The following is a 27,341-nucleotide window of genomic DNA, read 5'->3' on the forward strand; positions in this document are numbered from 1 at the left end:
CGGACACTCGGCCCGGGTCGGGGCGGCGATGTGGGGAGGCCCGGGCAGCCCGGGCGGCTGCGGGGCCGGGGGCGGAGCCGGGGGCGCCGCGGACACCGCCCCCCTGCGCCGGCGGAGCCGCCGCCCGAGCGCGGACCCGGGAGCCCGCGGCGGCTGCGGCGTGCGGGGTGAGTCCGGGGAGCGCGGGGCACCGGGGAGGGGGCGACCGGCGGCGGGTCTCGCGGGCGACGCCCGGGTGGGATCGACCGGCGCACCCCGCCCAGGGCGTCCTGCTGACCCCGCGCGCCTGTCGCCCGCAGACCCCGAGGACGCGGCGATGCCCGGCCGGGCTGAGGCGGGGGAGGCCGAGGAGGAGGCCGGGGCCGGCTCTGGGTCCGAGGCGGAGGAGGACGCGCTATGGGAGCGGATCGAGGGCGTCCGGCATCGGCTGGCGCGCGCCCTGAACCCGGCCAAGCTCACGCCGTATCTGCGCCAGTGCCGGGTCATCGACGAGCAGGACGAGGAGGAGGTGCTGAGCACCTACCGCTTCCCGTGCCGAGTCAACCGCACCGGTGAGCCGCGGGGCCGCGCCGGCCCTGACGGGACTCGTCCCGGGCCAGGGCTCTGCTGCCCCGGCTCGGTGTGCACCGGTAGAGTGGGCTGTTGGCTGTGCCCGCCATCCCGCCGGCGCCTCCCGAACCCCCAGTGCACTCAGGCGGCCGCGATGCCACACCGGCGTCAGGGTGTCTGTCGGGGTTCCCTCCCACTTCCTGGGCCCACGTTAGCGCAGGGGGTCGGATGTGGTTGCCGGGCTAGGCCTGGGACCTCCGGGTCACAGCCGTGGACTTGGCACCTTTCCTGTGCTCTTTGATCTCGGTTCTCTCCGCTGCCTCCTCTGTGCCTCACACTCCTTGGACGGTCATTCTTCCTCAAGTGTTCAAGTCCCAGGTCAGCTTTAGGAGGGTCCCCTCTCCCACGGGGTGTGTCTTTGAACGAGAGCTGGCGCAGGAATGAGGGTCTAACGGTGGGATTTCAGGCACTGGCCGGTGGGAGAAGTGTTTTATGTTGCTTTTGGGGGTGGAGGGGGTCTTCCCTGGGCCATTGGAGAGACAGGCTGCATCCGCAGGCCCTGCATCTGGGTGGGTGCTGGGCAAACCCGGGACGGTAAGGGGGGGTCTGGCTCTCCTAGCTGCGGCAGACGGGCTCTCCTCCGTGATGTGTTGGGACAGGCCCCTGTGTGTGTCACCAGCTCAAAAATCTGGGGAACGTGGGCCTGGGGCACCGAGGGGGAAAAGCAACCAGGCGCTGGGGGAGGCCCTCCCCTGACCCCTGGGCGACCCCCCTCCCCAGGGCGCCTGATGGACATCTTGCGCTGCCGTGGCAAGAGGGGCTACGAGGCCTTCCTGGAAGCCCTGGAGTTCTACTACCCTGAACACTTCACGCTGCTCACGGGCCGGGAGCCCTCCCAGCGCTGCTCTATGATCCTCGGTGAGTGGGTCCACAGGGGTGCTGTCCCGGGACCGCCGGTGCCGAGGTTCCTTACCCCATCCCCAGCAGGGAGGCACTCGCATTGTCCCTGTTGAGGTGTTAGGGAGACTGAGGCAAAGAGAGTGAGGGGTTTGCCCAGGGGCCCACGGTAGGCAGAGGGTGGGGCTGGGTTCTAGCCAGTCTGCCGTCAGAGGCCGTGGGCTCAAGGGGGCTCTTTCTCTCTAATACTGTTTTTAGACATGATATGCCCGACATATAAATACTTACAGTATTTATACAAAAAATTCAAAGGCTCCAGATGACTTTAGACCAAAAAGAGAAGACGCTTTTTCCTTCAGCTCTGCTGTGCGGTAGCAGTTTGGCGAGCCTCCTTTTTCTTTGATTTATATACATACAGGGTTCGCCTACATGTGTATTTTGCTTTTTCTCAGAATGACTGATTTTATGGATTCTTCCGCCTCTGTTACACTTGTGTTAAGTGACTACATAATTTTTATTAGTGAAGTTGTGACATAATTCATTTAATTCATCCCTGTTGATGGATACCTAGGTTGTTTCCAGTTTTGCAACATTATGGTGATGCTGGAAACATCCTTGTAAGTGCATCTTTGCGGAAATGTGTGTCTTGGGAGAGGTTCTGAGAAGAATTTCTCAAAGCCTGTGTATTTTAACTGTTAAATCAACACACCTGCCAATAGTGTATGAGTGTCCATTTTACTGTACCCTCATGAACCCTGCGGATCATTGTTGGACATTTTTGCCATTCCTTTTTTTTTTTTTTTTTTTGAGACAGAGTCTCGCTTTGTTGCCCAGGCTAGAGTGAGTGCCGTGGTGTCAGCCTAGCTCACAGCAGCCTCAAACTCCTGGACTCAAGCGATCCTCCTGCCTCAGCCTCCCGAGTAGCTGGGACTACAGACATGCACCACCATGCCTGGCTAATTTTTTCTATATATATTAGTTGGCCAATGAATTTCTTTCTATTTATAAAGAGACGGGGTCTGGCTCCTGCTCGGGCTGGTTTCAAACTCCTGACCTCTAGTAATCCTCCCGCCTCAACCTCTTAGAGTGCTAGGATTACAGGCATGAGCCACTGTGCCCGGCCCATTTTTGCCATTTTGATATGTAAAAATAATGTTACTGTTTTAAATTTATATTTTATCAAATGATATAATTCATAACTTAATAGTTAATAAACCTTGGGAAGATGACTTGGCCTTTTTGTGCCTCAGTTTTTCTGTCTTTATTTTATTTTATTTATTTATTTATTTATTTATTTATTTTTTGAGTCAGAGTCTCACTCTGTTGTCCTGGCTAGAGTGCCATGGCGTCAGCCTAGCTCACAGCAACTTCAAACTCCTGGGCTCAAGCCATCCTCCTGCCTCAGCCTCCCTAGTAGCTGGGACTACAGGCATGCGCCACCATGCCTGGCTAATTTTTTCCATATATTTTTAGTTGGCCAATTAATTTCTTTCTATTTTAGTAGAGACGGGGTCTCGCTCTTGCTCAGGCTGGTTTTGAACTCCTGACCTTGAGTGATCCTCACGCCTCGGCCTCCTAGAGTGCTAGGATTATAGGCATGAGCCACTGCACCCAGCCAGTTTTTCTGTCTTTAAAATGAGTACAGTAATAGTATCTATCTTTTAGTGTTGTCATGAAGATTAAGTTAATATGTGTGTCTAGTACAAAGAATGAAGTCAACCAATGTTAGTGGCTACTAACATTGGTGGGTTGGAGCATATTTTCCTGTGTTTATTAGCCATTTTTATTTTCAGACCTATTGTTAGTTTTTGCCTGTATTTTTATTTAATTGTTTACCGTTTTTATTGATTCGTAGGAGCTCTTTATATATTATGGCTCCTTGTTATGTTTCTTGTATTTTCTTCCACTCTTGCTTGTTGTTTAACTTTGTTGCATTTTTCAATTATCAGAGGTTTAAACATTTTTATATGGATTTATCCATCATTTCTCTTATAACTCTTGGATTTTGTACCTTTACGAAGGCCTTCTCCACCCCAAAATTATGAAACTATATTTCATAATTTTCGTCTATGTTTTTATGGTTGGAGTTTTTCTGTACAGTCTGCTAACCCCCTGGATTTTGTCTGCCGGAGCCGACCGCTGTCTCCTCCGTCCCGGCAGATGAGGAGGGGCCCGAGGGTCTGACCCAGTTCCTGATGACGGAGGTGCGGCGGCTGCGGGAAGCGCGCAAGGGCCAGCTGCAGCGGGAGCAGCAGCTGCAGGCGCGGGGCCGGGCGCTGGAGGAGGAGCGGGCCGGGCTGGAGCGGCGGCTGCGCGACCAGCAGCAGGCGCAGGAGCGCTGCCAGCGGCTGCGGGAGGACTGGGAGGCCGGCAGCCTGGAGCTGCTGCGGCTCAAGGACGAGAACTACATGATCGCCATGCGCCTGGCGCAGCTCAGCGAGGAAAAGAACTCGGCGGTGCTGCGCAGCCGCGACCTGCAGCTGGCGGTAGGCGCGGGGCCTCGAGGAGGGCGGGGTAGTGTGGGGAAGGGGCGACTTTTGTAAAAAACAAAAATGATGGTAGTGTGGTAGCCAGCTCATGTCCCGGAGCAGTCACCTGCTGGCTGTTTGACCCTGAGCTAGTCCTTGCACGGCCTGTGCACCCACTTCATTGGGTCTGACTGTGATTCTCAATTTTGCCCCCCTAGAAACATTTGGCCGTGTCTGGGGACATTTTTTTGGTCATAATTAGGGAGGGTGTTATCGGCATCTAGTGGGGGGAGGCCAGGGAGGCTACTAAACATGCAGTGGTGAACAGGACAGCCTCGCAGCAAAAGTATGTAGCCCAAAATGTCGAGAGTGCCGAGGCTGAGAAACCTCGAGGATTCAGTGAATTAACAGAGTTTCAGACACGGCAGGCGTCAGTGCTCCAAACTTGTGTCATCAGTGGCCCTCATTGTCGATGCCGTTCTCAAGCGTTGGTGGTGTGGCCCGCAGGTTACATGATCGCGTCGTCTAACCCTCACTAAGGCGCGGTGTGCCGGGTGCTTGTTTGCAGATACAGACGGGCTTAGGTCGGTGAAGGGACTTGCTCAAGGTCACACAGCAAGGAGGCAGCTCGGGCAGGATTTGAGCTGGGCTGGCCTGTCCAGGGCTGGCCTCCTTCCCGTGCCGCTGCTCCACCCGCTCCTGTCCATGAAGTCTCCCCTGATGCCCTCCAGCCTCAGACGAGGCCGTGCCTCGTACCGGCCAAGAAACTGAGCCTCACGTTCTTGGTTTCTGATTAGGGCTTGGTGTGGGGATGGTACCGGCCCCTGACAGCTGTAGGGAGTCGTCCCGAGGGTTTAATGAGCGGATCCATTTCAAGGGCTTAACAGGTGCCGGCGGCACACGGGAGGCTCTCTCCAGGGGCACCGTGCGAGGTCCCACGGTGGGATTCTGATTGTGGGGTTTGAATTCGCCCTATCCCGTGCGTCTCCGGTTGCAGCTGCAGTCTCACAGGTGGTGGCAGCTGTCCTCGCATCATCGTTGGCACGTAGGGCCGTAGGTGTGGGTTACTGGTGGGCTGGTGCCTGGGTTTGTGCACGCCAGGTGGGTCCATGTCTTGGGGAGGTGACCCCTGATCAGGGGTGTTCAGGCCACCAGTTGAAGGGACTAGGCTGCAGGTGGCTGGTCCAGGGTGGTGAGGTGGCCGTGAGACCGTCCTCTGCCAGCCTGCTTGGTGTCTGGCATCAGGTAGAAGCTTTCTGAGGGGTGGCGGGCAGACCCAGGGGCATAGGTCCCAGGCTTGCCCTGCCGCTGCCGAACCATGTGGCATGGGCAAGACTTCCCTCTCTGTGGCTCAGTTTCCTCGTGCTCAAAGCAAGAGGTCACAGATGAGGATGTTATAACAATTATTATATAAAGCACCCTTGGACACCAGGCATAGTCTCAAGTGCTTGCTGTGCACACTCTTAATTTTCCAGCACTCCTGTGGGCACTGGTTTCTTCTCCAGTTCCAGAGGAGAAACTGAGGCAGAGAGAGGTTGGTTAGAGCATTTCCCCAGCATCCCAGGATTGAAGGATTTCAGACTTTGCTCTCAGCACTGCTGAGGGGTGCTGGGGTGGCAGGAGGGAGGGTGGGGCCCCCTCTTTTTACCCAGAGAGGTTCCTCTTTCTCTGAAACAGACGTGGGGCTTGCTGTGAGGTTTTCTCAGAAGAAAGAATCTCTGCCCAGAGGGGATGGCAGGAGGGCTGGGGCGGGGGGCGTTGGGAGAGGCTGCAGCTGGCACGGCTCATTTGACCTTTGACTTGGGTGTGACTGTGAGTGGGGTTCCCCAAGGTGGCAGGGCTGTGCTTGTGACTGGGGGATGTCCTGTGTGTGCACGGCCATCTGGGGCAGCTGGGACAGAGAAGAAGTGGTTGGAGGTGCTTGTGTGTCTGTAGATTGACCCAGAGGTAGAAGGAATCTGCCATTAGGCAGATAGTGGGTGCTTTTTCCCAGTTTAGGGGGCTAGAGGCTAAAGGGTGAAATTAAATTAAGAGATAAGATTTTCTTTAAACTTAGCTACCATAAATGTACCTTAACTTTTTGGAGCTTTTCTGCCACAAAATTAACAAAGGCTTTTCGGATTTTAACAGAACAGCCAGTTGTGCCTGGCTTGGCAGCTTGCGTCCCCTCCTCCCGCGGACAGGTGTGTGGTGGCTGCGATTTAATACCGTGTTTTATAAGGTGCAGATTTAATGAGCTGTTATTTCTGAGCAACATAAACTTAAGGAGCGAACACTATAATTTTGTGCTAAGTGAGTTTGTACACCAGGATTACACGCATCCGTCTTTCCTGGTGCTCGGCAGAGACTCCCAGGTGCCCTGTCCTCTGAGCTCATCGGGGAAGCCAGCTGGCCGCGGGTCAGGCAGGAGGCCATGGTGTGCGGCTGCGGTTTGCTGGAGAGGGTGTGGCCACATTTGCCCTCGTAACGAGCTGTCTTTCCCTGGCGGTTCACAAAGCATGTTTTGTGAGTGGAAAGGAATGCGGGAGTCATGAATTTCTTTGAGTCTTCTGCGGAGGAGGAGTGGACTGTTCATTTGTGGAACGGCCCGACCCAGCCTCCAGCCCCGTGTGTGTGTGTGTGTGTGTGTGTGTGTGTGGCCATTCTCGGCTCTGGGAGCTAGGGGACTGGCACGTCATTTTCCAAGGGAGGCCGGAGCACTCCCAGGGCACCAGACGTTGCATGCCCAAACATAGCATGAGAGGTTGTTGCGACCTTTCCCAACAATGACTTCATTTTATGGCCTGCCACCTGCTGCTACTCTTGTCACCGTCTGGCCATCTCAGACCCCACATGCATTTGGAAAATAACCGTGGCCGAATGGAGTCACAACCCAGCAAGCAGGACGTGCATGTGGCTCTCAGCCCAGCAGCCGCTGCACAGCTGGCCACCCAGCACACGGGCCAGCCTCTGGCCACACACACCGAGCTGGTGACCTGTTAGGGTTCTGGGATTTTATTTATTTATTTATTTTATTTTATTGTTATTATTTTTTTTGAGACAGAGTCTCACTCTGTTGCCCAGGCTAGAGTGCCGTGGCATCAGCCTAGCTCACAGCAACCTCAAACTCCTGGGCTCAAGCAATCCTCCTGCCTCAGCCTCCCGAGTAGCCGTGACCACAAGCATGTACCACCTTGCCTGGCTAATTTTTTTTTTCTATTTTTTTAGCTGTTTGGTTAATTTCTTTCTATTTATAGTAGAGACGGGGTCTTGCTCTTGCTCAGGCTGGTCTTGAACTCCTAAGGTCAAGCAATCCTCCTGCCTCGGCCTCCCAGAGTGCTAGGATTACAGGCGTGAGCCACCGCAGCTGGCCCTGGGATTTTATTGGAAGCTGGGAAACCGCCATGGTCATACCTGTGGCAGCTCCGAATCCTGACCTTTACAGTTTCAAAGCCTCTGTTTACTTGCTGTCTTGTTTGAGTCTTACAAGTGGAGGGGGGAGTGACTGGGCCCATTCTTTGGATGAGGAACCTGAGGCTCAGAGGCAGTCAGCCACTTGCTCAGGACGACAGAGCCTAAAAGCAGTCAAACTGGAACCTGAACCCCCAACCTGGAGCTCACGTTGGGGATGAACCAATAGTCTAATCTTTTGGAGCAGAGGCTCTGTTAGGGATTTCTTTAAGGGGGTGCCAGACCCAAAGCTGTCCCATGAGTGTGTGCTGAGCTGGGACGTTGGGTTGGAGGGGGACATCCTAGCTCCTGGGCTGGATAAGACGCTCAGCTCTCAAACCCACCCTCCCCCACCCCGGGTTCAGATGAGGCAACTGAGGCACAGAGAAGGGCTGTGACTGCCCAGGGCCGCACCCAGCTGGGTGCTCTAGCTCCTAATGCAGCCCTTCTCCCTCCTGCTCCTCTTCTTCCTCCCCACCCCCGCCTCCCCCTCCACCAGGAGGACACTGGGCCTTGTGAACTGTGCTCAGTGTCGGGATCGTGGGACAGCGTGTGGCGCTGCAGCTCATCCATCCCTGGTCCTTGAGGCCTATTCCCCTGGGAGTGCGGCCTTGGCCTTGCTGCCCCCTCCCTCTCCATCCCTATTTGTCCCATCTCTGCCCAGCCCGTCCCTTCCTTACAGACAGGACTCCTGCTCGGGCCCTTCTGGGGATCTGGGAGGCCCCCAGGGGTGAGGGAACAGCCCCCCCTGCCCTGTGACCTTATGGTGGCCCCTGGCATGTCCCTCCCTGGGCTGACCCATGTCCTGGGCCCAGGTGGATCAGCTGAAGCTCAAGGTGAGCCGGCTGGAGGAGGAGTGCGCGCTGCTGCGGAGGGCCAGGGGGCCACTCCCCACGGCCGAGGAGAAGGAGAAGGAGCCGGACAGCGTGGACCTCGTCTCTGAGCTGCGCGCCGAGAACCAGCGGCTGATGGCGTCGCTGCAGGAGCTGCAGGAGGGCCTGCAGCAGGTACGGCTGCGCTGGTGGGCGCGGGGCTCGAAGGGACGCAGACCCTCCTGCTGCTTGCTTGTCTTCCCGGAGCCGGAAAGCTGAGGATTGCAGAGCCAGGGGGCCGGGATCTGGCTGGAACCCCGGCCAGCCTGTCTGAAGCCCTGAGCACTTGGCTGTTCCTGGGCCTGTGGTCTGGCCTCTGAGCAGCCTCCAGGAGGTCCCTGAACCCCCTAAAACTTTGTGCCCGATTTTGTGTGGGAGCATTTTTCTGGGGAAAGGGCCTCCAGCTTTCCTCAGATTTTTGGAAGAGTCTGTGGCCTTGAAAAGGTTGAGCCCCTTGCGTGCTTGGATTCCCAGGCAGCTCAGTGGCAGCCTCCTGGCCATTGTTCCACGCAGGAAGTGGGGGATGGGAGCCAGCGCCTTTCATGGGGTTGGGGTGCTTGGCTGGGGCGTGGGTCTGGGGGCTGGATCATGGGCCCTGGGTCCACCTGCCTGGGCCAGGCCCAGCTCGGTGAAGACCCCTTGTCAGCGAGTGGGAATAGGCTCGGAAATAGCCTCCCATCTCCAAGCTGCTGCCGTGGGCGGTGGGTGGCGGCCAGAGCAAGAGCACGCGGGCGGGCGTGGCGCTTGTTTGGGAACGAGGTCCTGGCTGGCTTGCTGGGGCTGGCTTGCCAGAGCTCGCTGGCCTGTCCTCCCGCTTATCTCACTGGTGCTCCAGCTGCTCCCTGGAGGGTGGGCAAGGCAGGTGGGGCCACACCCGGTCTCCCAGATCCTGGCCCAGATGGCGGGGCTAGTGGGGGGGGGTTCCGAGGACTGAGGGCTGCGTGTCCCCTTCCTCCCACCCCCAGGGTGGGCCCTGGGCCGGGTGCTGAGGCGGCCCCAACTCTGCCCCCCAGGAGGCGAGCCGGCCGGGGGCCCCGGGCTCGGAGCGCATCCTGCTGGACATCCTGGAGCACGACTGGCGGGAGGCGCAGGACAGCAGGCAGGAGCTGTGCCAGAAGCTGCACACGGTGCAGGGGGAGCTGCAGTGGGCCGAGGAGCTTCGGGACAAGGTGGGCCCACCCGCCTCCCCTGCCAGCGCCCACACCTGGGCGGGAGGGTGTCGGGCGTGGCCAGTTTGCTCCAGCCAGCCGTCCCTGGGCGCCTGCCGTGTGCAGCCCTGTGCCGAGGACCACGCATTCGCTCCTTCGCGAATATCGACGGAAGCACCTTCCAGGCACTTGAGATACAGCAGTGAACAAAAAATAGCTGCTCCCGCGGAGGTCACTCCAGCAGCGGGGACAAACAGTATGCCAGACACCTGGTCCTCAGTCAGTTACTGCTCGTAGCACAGGCCACGTGCCGTGGAGGACCCAGAGCCGAGGGAGGGGCAGGTTGCCGTTTCAGTGCGGAGGCCAAGGGTGGCCGGGTGGGTGGCATCGTCATCCCCATTTTACAGACTAGGCAGCTGAGACCCAGCGAGGTGAAGTCGGTGGCCCAGACCACCCCACTGAGGAGGGGGCACTTGTTATTGGGGCTCAGGCCTCTCTCACTGGAGCTGCTGGGAGCTCCCCCAGTCCCCAGCCTTTTGGTCCGACCCCGTCGCGTCCTGCCCTCAGTACCTGCAGGAGATGGAAGACCTGCGGCTGAAGCACCGGACACTGCAGAAGGACTGTGACCTGTACAAGCACCGCATGGCCACCGTCCTGGCCCAGCTGGAGGAGATCGAGAAGGAGCGGGACCAGGTGAGCCCCTGCTGTGCACGAGGCCCCGGTCTGGGTGCTGGTTCTTACGCAGGGGAAGAAGAGGAGGAGTGGAGGGGACGAGAATTATAGAAAGAGACTTTACAGTGCACCGATCAGTTTAGGCCAGGGGGAAACAGACAGAGGACCTCAAGCGTTCAAGATACCAGCCTTACCCCTGGACGCACCTGTCTCCCCTGAGCTCCCACGACACTTAACACAAGTCATTCCTGGCGTCTTTTTGAACCCCTGTTCCTTCATCTTTTTTTTTTTTTTTTGAGACAGAGTCTCACTCTGTTGCCCAGGCTAGAGTGCCATGGCATCAGCCTAGCTCACAGCAACCTCAAACTCCTGGGCTCAAGCATTCCTGCTGCTTCAGCCTCCCCAGTAGCTAGGACTACAGGCATGCACCACCATGCCTGGCTAATTTTTTCTATATATATTAGTTGGCCAATTAATTTGTTTCTATTTATAGTAGAGATGGGATCTCACTCTTGCTCAGGTTGGTTTCAAACTCCTGATCTCAAGCAATCCGGCCGTGTTGGCCTCCCAGAGTGCTAGGATTACAGGTGTGAGCCACCTCGCCCGGCCTGTTCCTTCATCTCGAGGCCAAGGCTGATACAGAGGAGGAGCTTGCCAGTATTTGATGATGGAGAAAGTCTCAAAAGCTTTAGGTTCCAGTTCCTGGGCACCATGTGTCCTGCTGAGGCTGTGCATTGGGCCTCGGGCCTCGGGCCAGTTCCACAGGCCCCCAGCCCTCCCTGTGTGAGGCTCCCCACGCGGCAGGGGAGGGCAGGAGGTTCTTGTCCTTGACCGAGTTTGGATCCCAGTAGGGAAATTGAAGCCTTACACATTAGGATTGAGCTCAGATTGCCCTCACCAATCCCCGGTGAGCTTGAGAGTGCAGATTGGGGGCTTCATCCTCCCAACATTCTGATGCAGGCGAGGGTGAGGACAAGAATCTGCATTTTTTTTTTTTTTTTTTGAGACAGAGTCTCGCTCTGTCACCCCGGGTAGAGTGCAATGATGTCAGCCTAGCTCACAGCAACCTTGGACTCCTGGGCTCAAGCAATCCTCCTGCCTCAGCCTCCTGAGTAGCTGGGACTACAGGCATGTGCCACCATGCCCGGCTAATTTTTCTTCTTTTAGTAGAGACAGGGTCTTGCTGTTGGTCAGGCTGGTCTTGAACTCCTGACCTCAAGTGATCCTCCAGCCTTGGCTTCCCAGAGTGCCAGGATAACAGGCGTGAGCCACTGCGCCCAGTTAGGAATCTGTGATTACCAGGCTGCCCCCACGTCCCTGGCTTCAACTCCCTCCGAGGAAGTGGGTGACAGGTCTGGGCCATGGGCCCAGCTCTCAGGGACTGTAGTCTTCATTGTGGGGAAAAGCGCTGCGGATGTGACGGACTGAGTTTGCCTCCTGGCTCCTCCTCTGACGGGGTCTGTGAATAGAGCACTTGGCACAGTGGGTCTCACGGAAGAGCTTTAAGTTGTTCTTGGTGAAGTGGGAAGAGCCTGGTCTCTGCAACTGGACTCAGCTCCCTCCCTGCTAGCCTAGTGTCCCCACCTGCAAAATGAGAATAATGATAGCATCTAACTCAGCCAGTTCGTGTGACGATTAAATGAGCTGATATTATATATAGCACAGGGCCTGGCACACAAGACGTGCTCAATAAATGATCGCTGCGGTTCTCCTTCCCGAACCATTCTGCAAGTCAGAGGCCAGGACAGCTGGGCCACGGTGGCTCCTTCAGCTGCTGACTGCCCCCTCCCCCAGGCCATCCAGAGCCGGGACCGGATCCAGCTGCAGTATTCCCAGAGCCTCATTGAGAAGGACCAGTACCGCAAGCAGGTGCGGGGCCTGGAGGCCGAGCGGGACGAGCTGCTGACCACGCTCACCAGCCTGGAGGGCGCCAAGGCCCTGCTGGAGGCGCAGCTGCAGCGGGCGCAGGGCGGCGCCTGCCTCAAGGTGAGCTGCGTCAGGATTGCAGGGGCCTGGTGGGAAGGGTGGGGCCTGGCGGGAGCTTTTGGCTGGGGTTGGGAACATGCAGGACCTGGTGGGAGACCTCAGCCAGGGGGAGGGGACATGGGGGACCTGGAAAGAGCCGTCGGCTGTGGTTGGGAACGCTTGGACCCAGGCTGGCGTGGGTGTGGGTTGCAGAGAGGCCGAGGGCATGTTAGTCCGTGTTTCTGGGGCTGCTCGAGGGACACTAAGAACAGTTTGAAGCCTGTCTTGGCATATATCTGGGGAAGCCTGGCTGCCCTAGGGCCTGTGAGTATGTTGGAATTCAAAACCTGGGCCTCGGAGGCCAGCTAGTCTAACATGGGCCTAAAAACCTTTCAGAGACCAGCTGGTCTAGTCCCCTCATTGCACAGGGCCCAGAGAGGGCCAGGAGCTTGGCCAAGGCCACACAGCCAGCCAGCACTGGAGCTGGGCCTCCAGGCCCTGTGTGAATCAGACACTAGTCTTCAGGCCACTGCCAGGAGTGCTGCCTTTTCCCATCTCGGGTTGCTTGAAGACAACTCAGCAAGCCTGGCGTTTGATGCAGTGGGGCCTGGCGGAATAGAAGGACATGAATCTGTGACTTCTCCCTTATTAAAACCTTCCATGGCTGTTTTGCTCTTACTTGAAGACAGAGCCACCTCTCATGGCCAAGAGGCCTGCAGATTGGGCCCTCCTCTTTCTCTAGCTGGTTCTGTGGGTTTCAGCCGTTTACTTCTTAGAATGTGCCCTGCCTCAGGGCCTTTGCACATGCCAGCCTATCTGCCTGGACCATCCTCCCCAACTCAGTTCTCAGTTCAAACCACACTTTTTCTGGAAAGCACTCTGATGTCCCGAGGCTGGGTAGGGCCTTCGAGGGCTTTCTGTGCTCTGGGCTCCCTTCTGCTGTTGTCTCAGCATGGCGTCATTTTGTTCTTCTGTCTGCTGGTTTATTTGTCTCCCCTCTAGGCTGTGAGCTCCATGAGGGCAGGGGTCTGGCCTCTTGTGCTGCGGCTCTGTCCCTGCGCCTGGCATGCGGCAGGTGCCCAGTAAAGGACTGTGGCTGGCCTGGGCCTAGCACTGCTCACCTCCCTCTCCCTCTTCCTCTTCCAGGCCTGCGCCTCCTCCCACTCCCTGTGCTCCAACCTCAGCAGCACCTGGAGCCTGAGCGAGTTTCCCTCCCCGCTGGGAGGCCCGGAAGCAGCTGGGGAGGCGCCTGTCCTGGGCGGATCTGAGACCCACACCTCGGTGAGACACTGCCCCACCTCAATATTGGGGGATGCTGACAACATTCGTATCATTACCAGTGAATGCTTTCCTGTTTGCCGAAGGTTCCATTTTACAGGTGAAGACACTGAGGCCCAGGGAGGCCCAGTACCTTGTTTTAGCTCACCCAGAGCCAGTGTGGTGCTGGGCCTAGGTGCCAGGGGCCCTGGGGAGCCACACACACACTGGAATCTCGCAGAGCCCCCTCCTCTGCTCTGGGCCCCACTTCTCATCTGTGGAACGGGCACACACCAGGCATGTGGAGGACCGGGCTGCTGCTGGGCAGAGGGGTGACCAGGCCCTGTCGTGGCGTTGCAGGAGGAGGCCACAGACAGCGAGAAGGAGATCAACCGGCTCTCCATCCTGCCCTTTCCCCCCAGCGCCGGCTCCATCCTCCGCCGGCAGCGTGAGGAGGACCCCGCTCCCCCCAAGAGGTGAGACGGCTGTAGCCAGCAGGCGAGGCCAGGACGGGAGGCTGCGGCTCCCTGGACAGCCACCTCCTGGACCCCCGGTGTCAGAGTCAGGCCTAGTCACTTCCCTTTACTGCCCTCAAAGGGCTGGAGCTCTGGAAACCCAGGCCCCACCAGTGGGTCGCAGGAGTGACGGAGGGCAGGGGTTAAGACGCGGCCAGAGGGCAGAGTGCACTCAGCCCAGCCGAGCACCCTGGCAGGAGAGTCACTGCAGGTCAAGCCGTGAAGCTCTTAAGCCCAGGGGCAGCCGGATGGTCAGGAGTAGAGGGCTGGAGAATGTCCGAGGGGTCAGGGGCCTCGGGCAAGAAAGCCAGGGCCCTGGTTCGGGCATCAGCAGCAAAGGGGCTGGAAAACCAGCTGTCCCTGCCGGTGGCAAGACCGAGGGCGGGAGAGACGCCGCCTCCTGGGGTGCAGCCCCGTCTCTGCTCCCCCTGTAGGTAGCCCTTGGTTTGTTCCTTTCCCGATGAGGGCCTGGGCCCTGGGGGCTGTGACCAGCGTGGGCTTGACCTTAGTGAGTCTGCCCTGATGGGGCGTCCGGTGAGGGCGTCAGGTGTAATTCGGGCGGCTTGCCCGGGAGCCACGAGCAACAAAGGTAGCAAGTGAGGGTGAGATGAGGCGATGAGGGGTGAGAGATCAGGGCAGGCTTCTAGGAGGAGGCGGCAATGAAGGAGCTGACTGTGAAAGGCAGGCCAGGGTATTTTAGGTACAGCAGAGACCTGAGTTTAGGGGAGCCGGGTGTCATGTGCCTGGGACCCTGCCTTCATTCTAGTCTGCATGTGCTTGGGGGCTGTGGGACGTTTTGGTGGCCTGGGGCCGGAGGAGTGCCCACTGTGCCTCACCACCTGCCCTGTCCCTGCCCTGTCCCCGCCCAGGTCCTTCAGCAGCATGTCGGACATCACAGGTAAGCGCCCCCGGGAGCCCCGCGGCGGGGCCCCTCTGTGGGAGTGGCAGTGCTGCCTGCCCTGTCCTTGGTCGTGTCCCCTTTCCTGTGGGCCTGGCCGGGCAGGCAGGCCCTGCTTGGGAGGCCCCTGGGGATTTGGTTCAGGCCTCTCACCTGGAGCCGAGTCCCGGCCCAGCACCCTGTTCCTGGCTGTGCTGTCCCGGCCTCCTCGCTTCCGGTCCCGTCTTGTGGAACCTGGCCCAGCTCTGAGCCTAGTGGGTCCGACGTGATCCTGGGCCTCAAACCTGCCCTGGCCTCTCGGGCCCTGGGCCATCCCTGGGCCTGGTGGCTGCTCAGTCCCTCCTGTGGGCTCTGGCCATCCCTGTTTCCCAGTCCTGGACCCTGAACCTGGCTCTTTCTCCCCAGGGAGTGTGACACTGAAGCCCTGGTCCCCTGGCCTCTCCTCGGCCTCGTCCTCTGACAGCGTGTGGCCTTTGGGAAAGCCGGAAGGCCTCCTGGCCCGGGGGTGTGGCCTGGACTTCTTCAACAGGTACAGCCCTGCCACAATCTGGGGCGGGTGGGCAGGTGGGGCTGCGGGGCTGGGTCGTGATTGCTTGAGGAGGTCAGCAGGGGTGAGGCGGGAGGGAGTACAGAAGCCTTTGCTTTATGCAGCTGCTGGATTCAAATCCTGTCACTGCCATTTATTTTTCCTGTGGCTTGGGCTGGTCATTTCCTCTCTCTGGGCCTCAGTTTCCTCAGCAGCTAGAGGGGGATGGTGATGTTTTCTGCATGTGGGTGTTTTGAGGTTTATGTTCATGCACACAAAGCACCCAGCTCTGCTGGGCACGTACAGGCTGCCCTTGACCCAGCACCCTGCGTGCCAGTGCCCCGGCTCTGAGCGCCTGGCAGGACCCAACTGTCCAGCAAAGCTTCATGCTATGGGGGGTGGTGGGGCTGGGGCCACCTTGGGAGCCCCTGTGGCTGAGCTGGCCACAGCCCGCAGCAGGAGTCACAAAACACACGAGTGCGCATTCACACCTGCCAGTGGATCTGGGGGTGGGCAATGGAGGGGCCACACTGAGGTCGTGGCCTTGGAGCTCAGCCATGGAGAGAGAAGTGGGCGGGGTGGGCAACAGGGTGACTGTGGATGAGGGAGCGAGGGGGGAAAGGCCTGGCGGGGGCGGGGGAAAGGAGAAAGTCAAGGCTGGGCCGGTCCACAGTGGCTTCGTGAGTCCGGTGGCGGGAGAGTGTGGACTTTGGCCTGTGCGCTCTGGGAAGCCTGGGGGTTAGCTATTGTTCAGTGCAAGGCCAGCTGCTGGCTGCCTGATGGCATTCTCTCTGTCTTGCATGTAGGCGTTGTTATGATTTTCCTTGTTTTGTAGAGGAGGTAACTGAGGCTCAGAGAGGTTAAGCAACTTGCTCAAGGTCACACAGTTGGGAAGTACCAGGGCCAGGTCCACAGTGACCTGATCAGACTTGGGTTTTGGGAAGGGCATAGGAAGCATCAACTGTCAGAGCCGGGGGCAGGTGCTGGGTGCCTAGGGACAGGTCACACCGCAGAGCAGGACTGGGGCCTCCTGCCTCTTGGGAGCGGCTTGGCCAGGCCGCTGTGCTGGCCCCTGCCCCCACCCTCGCCCGGCAGTGGGCCCAGCGTGACATTGTTTCTGCCTGTGCAGGACGTGCTTCTGGGGGAAGGGGTGGAGGCGCCTCCCTTCCTGTGGCCTCAGCCCTTCCTCCCCTCCCCCAGCAGGGGTCCTGGCCACTGTCCAGCAGCTCCAGGATGCAGCAGAGGGAGCAGGGGCCTCTGGCCCAGCCCCTGCCTGGGCCCCGTGGTCACGTGGGGCCACCTCTTCTGCCCATGCTGTTCCAGGGGAGGAGGGAGTCGGGGAAAGAGCACAGATGGGGTAGGCGCGGGGCTTGGGGACAGAGAGAGGGAGAGGTGGGCAGGCAGAGGGAGGAGGGGGCCGGCACGGTGCCCAGGCGGGGGCAAGTCTCAGGTCTCCTGGGGCCGTGTTAGGGTGAGGTGGGGAGGTCAGGCTTTGGAGCCAGCTGCCTGGGCTCAAGTCCCAGCTTTGTCACTTGCTACTGCGGGGCCTTGGGCAAGTCACTTAATTTCCCAGTACCTCAGTTTCCTTTTGTGTAAAATGGGGTCAAATAGTGCCTGTCCACTAGGGTCAATCGGGGGTTCCAGTGTTCCTTCTGGGGCACTTAAGAATGTTCTTGGTACATGGTGAGTACGTGCCAGCTCTTGGCTGTTATGGCTGTTGCCGTCGTTGTTGTTTGACCCCCGGAGCAGCTTTGCCAGGCTGGTATTTTCAGCCCTGTTAGGTAGACAAGGGCACCAAGGCTCAGGGGGAGTCAGAGACTCGTCCCACGACACAGGCTGTGTGGTGCTGGCGTGGGGGCGTGGGGGCGCCTTCCCGCTGTTGGAGCACCCGGCGGTCTCCGGCCCGAGTTGGCGCCCGCTGTGTGCCGTCACTTTCTTTCCTCTTTCCCGTTTCCTGTCCCTCGTGCCCCCTCAGCCTCTCTGCCTGCCCTTCCCGGTGGGGCGCTGAGACGTGCTGGGGACAGGTGGACGGATGGCGGGTGGGGGACAGCAAGGAAGAGCCCAAGAGTGAAGTGGGGTGCCTGGTGAGGGACAGGGTGCCGTCTGCCCACCACGCCCCGCCTCTCCCCCAACTCACTCACATGGTCCCAGAGGGTCTCTGGCACCTTCTGTCCTGGAACAGAGAGGGCTCTGAATAGGTCATTGTCTGACTCTACCACCCACCAGCTGTGCCGCACTTGGCAAGTTATAACTTCCCCATGCCTCAGTTTCCCTCTTCTCTAACAGATACCTCCATAGGATTGTGGGGAGTATTAAGTGAGGTAATTGGTATGACATGCTTACGTGTCAGCATCAGGTCCTTGACCTGGGCCAAAGCAAGTACACAGAGTGCCTAGAGATCTTCCCACAGGGCCCTAGGGTGGGGGACACTCTCTGAGGCCACTTGGCCTGTCACTGCCCAGAGCTGGCAGACTTGGCCCATGACTAGTCCACCTGTGACCCAACCTGACTTGACTGGGGAGGGGGCTGGGAGCCCTCACCTAGTGGCTGGGGACCCCACTGGCAGGGTTGGGACAGCCCCCTACCCCCACGTGTTTTTTCTCTCCCCTCCTGCTTGTCTGAGGTTGGGGGCCAAGAGGGACCCAATTTGGACCCTGCTCCCCACAAGCCCCCACGCGGCCCCTGTGGACCCTGGTGCTGTCAGAGGTATTCCTGGCCTTGGAGGCTCTGAGAGGTCATTGGTCCTTTCAGGTGGTCAGCAAGGGCGTCCTGGAGGAGGGGGTGCCTGAGCCAGGTCTTCAGGGAGCAGCAGGAGTTGGCGAGAAGAGCCCGAAAACCTGGGGTGGCTGAGGTCGGCCTTGATGCTCCAGTTGCAGGGGGAAGTGAGCAGGGGTGGGGCGGAGAGGGCCTGGGTGCCAGCTGCTCTCCGGGCTCTTGTTTGGGAAGACCATGAGAGCAGTTGCCTGTGGGTTTGAAACAGGTGGGGAAACTGAGGCCAGAGAGAGGTGACTTGTCCTGAATCACACCTGACACCAGTGAACGTCTAGGTTTCACCGGGCATTAGTGCTTACTGGGCACTGTTCTGAGAGCTTCTCGTGTCCTGACCCATCGAGATGTGCAGCGAGGAAGGGGCTGCCGCGCACTGCAGGCTGAGCAGGCGGCCGCCCGGCCCCAGGGCTCCTGCTGGTGCACTCCTACCACTTCCTCAGACTTCCTGGCCATGGCCCACGGTGAGAGGGACCCAGTGCCCACGCCTGGAACCGAAGGGTTGCGAGACAGTGGTTGGACTCCCCTGGTGGGGGCCAGGCTTATATTTTTGTTCTGTTTCATCAAAAAACTGTGCTGGTCATGACCGAGTGAATGTCACAACCCACCAAGGGACAGTCCTGCAGTTTGAAGGTGGAGCCCTCTGGTTTCCACCTCTCCCCGTGTTACTTTTATATTCATTTGACCTTCCTCATGCACGGTGGGAAGGGGTGCCGCCGTTGGCCTCCTCGTTTTGTGGCGGTGGTCACTGAGACCACACATGTGCCCGTTTGCCCAGCCTGGGGACACTTCACCCTGGTGTTTGGAGCCAGACTGTGCGCTCCAGCCACACAGCCACCGGCCGGCATGGCCAGGCCGGGTCTCAGGCTTCCCACCTGTGCCCAGGCTTCCCCATGCCACGCCATGCCGCCAGGACGGGGTGCTGAGCGACGCCTCCCGCGCCCGGGTCTGCCCCAGCCCCTCAGGCCTGGCTCTGTTTTGCCCGAGTGGGCAGGGGCTCGGCTTCCCTGGAGCCAAAGCTTCCTGCTCCCGGGTGCTGACTGGGTTAAGGTCCTTGCAGCCTCGCCCGCCCCGGCTGGCAGCAGGGGGCAGTGTGGCTTTATCTGGGCTGCTGCAGCCATGGCGGGTGGTAGGCTTTGCCGAGCTGCCTCTCCGCCTGGGGCCACCCACTGACCCAGGCCTTGCCTCGCCCCATGGCTGGGGGCTTGGAAGGGTCTTGAGTTTGTCTCTGAGCCTGGCCACAGGGCCTCGCCAGCTCTCATCCAGGGACAGGCAGAACCCTGCGCGATGGGGATTTTGGTGACGCTTTGTCTTAACTGTCAGTGGCTCCCGCTGCCCGTGGAGCAAAGCCAGATGCCTTCGTCCCATGCTGTCCGCAGGCTGGCTCCAGCTTGCCTTTTCTGGGAGCTGTTTCCCAGGATGTGAATTAGTAATTAGGGCAAGGAGCGCGGCATGGTGTCCGGCACGTGGAAGCAGCCAGCGGGTGTTTGCTGCTACTGTTACTGTCGTAGTTACTAATGTCTTTTGCATGTCCTGTATTCTGTCCTCCGCACCTTTGCTCACGCCATTCCTTCAGCCTGGGACACCGTTTCCTTCTGTTCTTCACCAAGGTGTAGCCAGGCACTTCTTCCCCGGGACCCTCTCCCCTCTGTGCTCCCACTGCCGGCTGTAGCCACCCTCCGATCTGTGCTGTGTGCTGGTGGCGACCTCCTTCCCCAGACTGTGAGCATAACAAGATTTATTAGTCATCTGTTATGTGCCAGACACTGGGTTTGGTGCCAGGATACAGAGCTGAACACTGTAGAAGTCTGGTCCTGAAGGTGTTTGTTCTGACGCAGGAAACAAAAGGGAAATTGCAAAACCGAGGCGAGGTGCCCTTGCGCTCCTGCAGCAAGCTCCACCCGCTGTGTGCCCAGGGGTCTGGGGGGAGGCTGCTTTTGACTGGAGCTTGCAGGATGAGCAGCACTTGCCAGGCTGAGAAGGGAGGGAAGGGCATTCGAGCAGAGGGCACAGCAGAGGCAATGGCCTGAGGGTCACCGCGTACTTGGGGAATGGCATCACTGTGGTTCTCCGAGAATGTTGAACTGAATCAAAGTATTGATGGGACTCTAATTCCCATCCCCCTTCTCCCTTCTCCCTTCTCAGGTCTCTGGCCATCCGAGTGTCTGGCCGGAGCCCCCCAGGTGGCCCAGAGCCCCAGGACAAGGGCCCAGACAGCCTGCCGCTCCTTGGGGACAGATGGTCTGGGGCGGTGCGGAGGGTGCTGTCTGGGCCTGGGTCTGCCAGGGTGGAACCGAGAGAGGTGAGGCCCCGCCCACTGAGCTGGGGGGCGGGGTTGGGGCTTTAGCCAGGGCTGGACACTCTGTAGTTGGTGGAGCAAGATCACTGGGCGGAGCTTCTGGGGCTCAGCCAGTGTTAGATGAAGTCTGACTGGGCAGGGGCTGGGAGGTGGGACAGACTGACAGCACCTTGACAGATCCCTTAAATCTGGGGAGACACCAGGATGAGCTAGGTGGGGTGGGAAGTCCTGTGGATGGGAGCGGTCCGGCTGGGGTGGGTGTGGCAGTCCCTGGTGAGGTGGGGCTTTCTGAATTACGAGGCTTGGTCACCCCCACACCCAGTCTTCTTCCTCCAGCCCCAGGGTCGCTCTGTCCTGGGAAGCTCACTTCTTTCCCTCTGCCTGCGTTTTTTCCCAGTCAAGGGCGGAGGCTGCAGGCCTGGAAGGGGCGTGCCTGGAGGCCGAGGCCCAGCAGAGAACCTTGTCCTGGAACCAGGGGTCCACACTCCCCTTCCTGATGGACTCGAAGGGTAAGTCTGGGCGGGGGGAGGGCCTGAGAACTCACCGGTCCCAGAGGGTGGGAGCTGATGGCCTGAGAGAGGCTCGTGCAACTCATGGTGCAGGTGGGAGAGCCAAGGGCCGGAGGAGGAGCTGGCCTCGGCCCCGTCCTGGCCCAGTCTCTTGTCTCCGGACTCCCAGCAGTGCGGCTGCCCCCTCCTGTCTGTCCTTGTGCCCTTCTCTGTCCCTTCCTCTGTAAGCAGCTCACATTAGGAGTCCAGACACCTGGGTCTGAGGCTTGGGTCTGCCCCAGTGGGCTGGGTGGCCTTGGGCAAGTCCCTGCTCCCCTCCAGACCTAAGTTTCTCACTTTAGGAAGGGGAAGGTGGGGAAGGCAGCTCGGGCCTCCAGAGAGCCATGTCTGATCCCTGACCACACCTTCCTCCTCTTGTCCTCTCTGCCGCCCGCTGCCCCGTCCACGCCCAGCCTGCCAGTCCTTCCATGAGGCCCTCGAAGCCTGGGTGAAGGGGCTGTGTGCCGAGCCCTTCTACATCCGAGCCAACCTCACCCTGCCTGAGCGGGCAGATCCCCACGCCCTCTGTGTGAAAGCCCAGGAGATCCTTCGGCTGGTGGACCCCGCGTACAAGCGGCGGCAGGAATGGTTCTGCACCCGCGTGGACCCCCTCACGCTGCGGGACCTGGACCGGGGCACTGTGCCCAATTACCAGAGGTGATGCGGGGCCAGGAGCCGGGGGATGGGGCGCTCCCTCCTCCTGCAGTCCCTTACCGTCCTCTGGGACAGAGTAGGGGGTTTGAGGAGAGGACAGGAGGGGCCCTCTTCTTCCTGCAAATGTCTGACATGACTCTCTCCCACAGAGCCCAGGAGTTCCTAGAAGGTCAGGAAAAATGCCTGCCCTCCAGCCGGCACCGAGGCCCCCGCAGTAACGTAAGCACGGCTGGGCAGGCAGGGGCAGGGACACCAAGGGTGGGGGCCAAAAAGGGAGAGAGCAGGCTCTGTTCTCTGGCAGCCCGGGGGAGCTGAGCTCTCAGGCGTCCTTCTCTCCTGCCCCCCTCCCCAGCTGAAGAAGAGAGCCCTGGACCAACTGCGGCTGGTGAGGCCCAAGCCCATGGGGGGTGCTGCGGGGGACTCGCCCGAGCAGCCACTGCTGGAGCCCTGCTCAGGTGAGCGTGCAGGTGTGCGGGTGTGTCCTGTGCTGCCATGGTGCCCGGGCGCCTGTGCCTCTGGTGTCCCTTGGCCTGGAGGGCCTGCCGTGATGGTTCCAGTGGGGGCAGGGCTCCCCCTGGTGGGAGGATGTGCTGGCATGATTGAGGGAGACCCTGGGGGCAGGTGCGTGTGCTCGCGGCTGTGACTGTGGGTCCGTGTGAGTTTGGGCCACACACGAGTGCGGGCCTGTGCTTGTCTGGCAGAGCACGTGTAGCTGTGCGTCTCACACGTGTGGTGGCAGGTGCCACGGGGACCCAGAGGGGGTTCCTGGAGGCAGAGCGTGAGGCCTTAGGCTAGATCAGGGAGAAGGGCTGGGGGAGCCCATGTGGGCGCCAGGGGGAGAGGGTGGTTAGGGAAGAGAGGGGGTTTCGGCTGGGGCCTTCAAGGGTGAAGAGGAGCTCGTTCCAGGCAGAAGGCACAGCCCATGCAAAGGCACGGAGGCACCCGGTGTCACAAAACGGCGTTTAATGTTCCATAGTGTGAGCTTCTGAGTACAAAACGCCTGTTAATAATCCACAAGCCACACATTCTGGCGACGACAGCCGGGTCTTCCCCACCTGAGAGATGGAGCCCCTGTGAGCCACGATCCTGGGTGTGCTTGCCGGGAACACACGCGTGTTAGTGCCCGTGCTCGCAGGGGTGGGGCGTGACATTTACACAGGAGAGAGCCACTGACGCAGGTGAGGGGAGAAAGGAGGTGACCGTGGACCAGGGACACCACGAGAATGAGGACTGATACCAGCTCGGTCAGGCACTGGGGACAGGACGGTCCCTGCCCTGTGGAGTTCACTGCCTAGCAGGGGAGGCAGATGATTAGACAGTCACACCTGGAACGATAAATTAGACAGTGTGAGGTGCGTAAGGGATGAGGACTGGGCGCCCTGGACACATACCACCGGGGCGCTGCCCGTCTGGGGCCAGGAAGGTGTGACCTGGGCTCGACTGGGCTGAGAGGCACAGGGCCAGCGTTGGGCGGCCCCGGGGCACGCAGAGGCCCTGGTGTTTGAGGCAGCATAGGCAGGAGTGGAGGCGGTGGCTGTGTCCCCCACGTGGAGGATGTGGCCTTTGCCCTGAGGGTCTGGGAGGTCACAGGTGTGTTGAAGCAGGGGAGTTACGCGGTCTGACTTTAGTTTCAAAGCCTTTCCAGCTGAGTGGAGAGTGACCTGCAGGGGGCAGAGGTGAGGCAGGGGACGGGAGGAGCTGTCTGCTGCAGTCCCAGTGAGGGGCGTGTGTGTGTGTGTGTGTGTGTGTGTGTGTGTGTGTGTGTGTGTGTGTGTGTCAGCCCGACCCAGGGAGGGAAAGGGAGGGGTGTCAGGGAGGTGATGTTGAGTGTCGGGGTCGGGCCACCCCGTGCCTGCACCCTCATCTCTCCCACACCCCTCCCCTGCCGCAGAGCCCGAGTGCAGCCTCAAACCGTACAGCCTGGTGCGGCCGTTGCTGGTGTCCGCCCTGCGGCCCGTGGTGCTGCTGCCCGAGTGCCTGGCGCCCCGGCTCATCCGCAACCTGCTAGACCTGCCCAGCTCCCGGCTGGACTTCCAAGTGTGCCCAGCCGGTGAGCCTGTGTGTCCCGGGAGGGAAGGGCTGGGGGACACTCCGGGGCAGCTGGGCCCACTGGGCCTTCATCCCTGCCTCTCCCTCCCCCTCCGCCTCTGCAGAAAGCCTCTCCGGGGAGGAGCTGTGCGCATCCTCAGCGCCTGGAGCCCCCAAGGCCCGGCCTGCCACCCCTGGGCTGGGCAGCAGGATCCGTTCCATCCAGGAGTCTGTTGGGAAGGTGGGTGCTGGGGCTGGGATGGGAGGGGCGCTGCCATCTAGGCCTGAGAACCAGTCTGAGTGTGGGTCGTGTTCTGCTGCCTGCTGGCAGAGTGACCCTGGGCAAGTTCTTTCCCTCCTGGGGTCCTCACTTTCCTCCCCTGTGACCTGGGTGGGTTGGGGCAGTTGATCGTATGCAGGTCACCCTTGAGGTGTTCAGCCGGTATGGCTCATCTACACATCCTCGTCCTTGGACTTGCCCCTGTCCTGGGAGCTGGCAGGGGGCTGTAGGGTGGTGGGTGGGCTGGGGTTAGCTCCGTCCTCCAGATGGGGGGGCCGAGGCCCGGAGGGGGACCTTTCTCCAGGTCACCCAGTGAGCCCTCTGTCTGCCCTTCTGGGTTCGTTCCTTACCGCCAGGGCCCCCGGGTGGGAAGCGGGGCGTGCGCTTGCGGGAGGCTGTGATAGGCGTGGGAGTGGGTGTCTCTGGGCCGGGAGTGCAATGTAGCCTCATCCTCCGAGAAGAAGCACTGCCTGTTGGAGTTGGGCGCGCGGGGCGTGCGGGAGCTGGTCCAGAATGAGATCTACCCCATCGTCATCCACGTGGAGGTGACCGAGAAGAACGTCCGGGAAGTCAGGTGAGGAGGGAGGCACGGGGACCTGTGAGCCCCCTCTCTCCCCTCCCCCTTCTTCTTCTTCTTCTCCCCCCTCCCCCTTTCCCTCTCCCCCTTTCTGGCTCTCCTGCGGTCTCCCTCTGCTTGCCGTCTGTCTTTTTGTCTCTGTCCATCTTCTGTCTCTGATTCTACCATCATTGTGCCTCTCCCTCTGTCCATCTTTATTTATTTATTTATTTTTATTTCTATTTATTTACTTAATTATTTTTGAGACAGAGTCTCACTCTGTTGCCCCGGCTAGAGTGCCGTGGTGTCAGCCTAGCTCACAGCAACCTCAAACTCCTGGGCTCAAGCGATCCTCCTGCCTCAGCCTCCCAGGTAGCTGGGACTACAGGCATGCGCCACCATGTCTGGCTAATTTTTCTATTTTTAGTAGAGACAGGGTCTCACTCTTGATCAGGGTGGTCTCAAACTCCTGAGCTTGAGCGATCCTCCCGCCTCGGCCTCCCAGAGTGCTAGGATTACAGGCGTGAGGCACCGCGCCCGGCCCCTCTGTCCGTCTTCATTGCCCACTCTGACCTCTGCCCTCTCCTCTCCTGGCAGGGGTCTGCTGGGCCGGCCGGGCTGGCGGGACTCAGAGCTGCTGCGGCAGTGCCGCGGCTCGGAGCATTCGCTCTGGGGGCTGCCCTGCTCCTGGGTGCAGGTCCCCGCCCACGAGTGGGGCCACGCGGAGGAGCTGGCCAAGGTGGTGCGCTGCCGCATCCTGCAGGAGCAGGCCCGCCTCGCCTGGGTGGAGCACAGCGGGGGCAGAGGCTGCGGGGGCAGTGGCAGCAGCGAGGCCTGACGCCAGTCTGACACCTGCACTTCCTCCCGCACTTCAGAAGCCAGCGGGACCCGTGTCTGTGGGGCTGGGCCCTCCCACCCTGAGCCTTCCAGCCCTTGGACTCCTGGACGTGGGAGCCCTGGCTCTGGGTTCTCGCACCGTAGACTGTCACTGGCCCTGCCGAGCCCGCGGGAGCCCAGGGCAGGGCTCCCCCTCCTGAACTTGCTGCTCTGGGCTGTCCTGCCCGTCCCCGTGTCTCCACGTTCCCACCCGTGGGGCTCGTGTGTGTGTCCATGTCCTGTCCTTAAACACTCACCCTGGAATCTGTGTTCTCACTCCTGTGCAAACGTTTGCACAGCCAAGTTCTCACGGGCAGGCTCAGGCCTGTCCCTCTGCCTGGGCGCACCGGGTCTCCCGAGGCCCTGAGCCCGTTCTGCTCCCAGGAGCACAGAGCCCGTCACTGTGTGACTCCCACTGTCAGCTCACATTTCTCGTGTGTTGCCCACATGTGAACACTGTGGCATCCCTGGTCCACGGTCACCTCGTTTCTCCCCTCATCTGTGTCAGTGGTTCTCTCCTGTGTTAACGTCACGCCCCACCATGGGCACTAACACGTGTGTGTTCCCAGCAAGCACACCCGGGACCGTGGCTCACAGGGGCGCCCTGTCTTGGGTGGGGAGGAGCCGGCTGCTGTCACCAGAATGCGTGGCTCATGGATTATTAACGGGCCTTTTGCACTCAGATACTCACACTATGGAACATTAAATGCCGTTTTGTTATAGATGCTGGTGGCCGTCTGTTTGCTCGTGTCCCTGGCCTGGAGCCCCTCTCCACCTTCCCCTCCGCCCCCGCCCCCAGCTCAGGCTGATACCACCTCTCAGGTCCCCACTCACCCGCCCGTCGGGAGGCTCAGATTTCCCGGCTGTCTCTTCCCAGAGCCGCCCGCCATCTGTGCTGGCGTCACCTTACCTGCCCCGCATGACCGAAGGCAGGCCCCAGCGATGGGCCACCCCAGCGTTCAGCCCTGCCCGCGGCTGATCATCAAAGGGGTGTCCCCAGGAGCGGGGCACCAGAGCCAGCAGGGCGTGGTCTCAGGCTGAAGGGACTCCGCTGCTGAGTCCAGAACAAGAGCAAACTCTCCATGTGCCATCAGGTCCCAGAGACAGTTCCACCAGAGGGAGGACAGTTGCCCCAATGGGAGCAATCCAGGCAGCCTTACTGGAAGAGGTGCCACTTGAGCTTGAGGGTTGGGATTCCTTTCTTCAAGAAGTATTCATGGAGCCCGGGCGCGGTGGCTCACGCCTGTAATCCTAGCTCTCTGGGAGGCCGAGGCGGGCGTATTGCTCGAGGTCGGGAGTTCGAAACCAGCCTGAGCAAGAGCGAGACCCCGTCTCTACTATAAATAGAAAGAAACTAATTGGCCAACTAATATATATAGAAAAAATTAGCCGGGCATGGTGGCTCATGCCTGTAGTCCCAGCTACTCGGGAGGCTGAGGCAGAAGGATTGCTTGAGCCCAGGAGTTTGAGGTTGCTGTGAGCTAGGCTGACGCCACGGCACTCACTCTAGCCTAGGCAACAAAGCGAGACTCTGTCTCAAAAAAAAAAAAAAAAAAAGAAAGAAAGAAGTATTCATGGGACCTATGTGCCTCTGTGCAGGTGACTGTCCTTGGTCACAGTGAGGAACTTGGGCAGGCCCTTGGGGGTTTTGGGGGAGGGGTACATGTGTACCAGGTGGAGGGAACCTCAACAGCAAAAGCTCAAAGGTAGGAGACTGATTGAGTTTGGCCACCGGGGAGTGGTGGGAAATGAGCTTGGGAAGTCCAAGTCCCAGGGCAGGGCTGGGGGTGCAGAATGTCATGTTGAGCTTGAGCTGTGTCCTGTAGGCTGAGGGAGTCTCTGGGGTGCAGAGCAGGGCTGTGGGGGCTCGGGTGTGGGGTTGTCTGAGAGTGGCTGAGACAGGCAGAGTGTTCAGGCCAGAGTAGACAGTGGGACGGGGCCATGGACCAGATAGGAGAAGAGGGGCTCTGTGGCCTCTGGGGTGGGTCTGGGTCTCCGTGTTTGGCAAGCTTAGGAGAAAGGGGCCTAGGCTGGGGGTCTGGGGTGTGGGTGGAGAGGGCATGGGGACTCGGGGCTAGAGCTCCATCTCTGTTGGGAAGAAGAGACAAGGGGGAGGAGGTGGATGTGGGGCCTTGAGG

General features: G+C 59.9%; 1 protein-coding gene across 1 annotated transcript; it reads left to right on the forward strand.

The window, feature by feature from the left end:
• CARD10 (caspase recruitment domain family member 10) lies at window positions 1-25,925 on the forward strand. The gene is made up of 21 exons (XM_076007003.1): window positions 1-167; window positions 300-551; window positions 1,330-1,467; window positions 3,607-3,932; window positions 8,159-8,350; window positions 9,229-9,384; window positions 9,931-10,056; window positions 11,830-12,021; window positions 13,147-13,281; window positions 13,618-13,733; window positions 14,642-14,670; window positions 15,076-15,199; window positions 20,108-20,264; window positions 20,659-20,770; window positions 21,223-21,466; window positions 21,613-21,682; window positions 21,816-21,918; window positions 23,355-23,513; window positions 23,617-23,732; window positions 24,233-24,345; window positions 24,925-25,925. The coding sequence occupies exons 1-21, from the start codon at window positions 29-31 to the stop codon at window positions 25,163-25,165; spliced, it is 3,240 nt and encodes a 1,079-aa protein (XP_075863118.1). The 5' UTR covers window positions 1-28; the 3' UTR covers window positions 25,166-25,925.
• Window positions 25,926-27,341: the final 1,416 nt, after the last annotated feature.

The sequence above is a fragment of the Microcebus murinus genome, chromosome 10, assembly GCF_040939455.1.
Source record: "Microcebus murinus isolate Inina chromosome 10, M.murinus_Inina_mat1.0, whole genome shotgun sequence".
NCBI lineage: Eukaryota > Metazoa > Chordata > Mammalia > Primates > Cheirogaleidae > Microcebus > Microcebus murinus.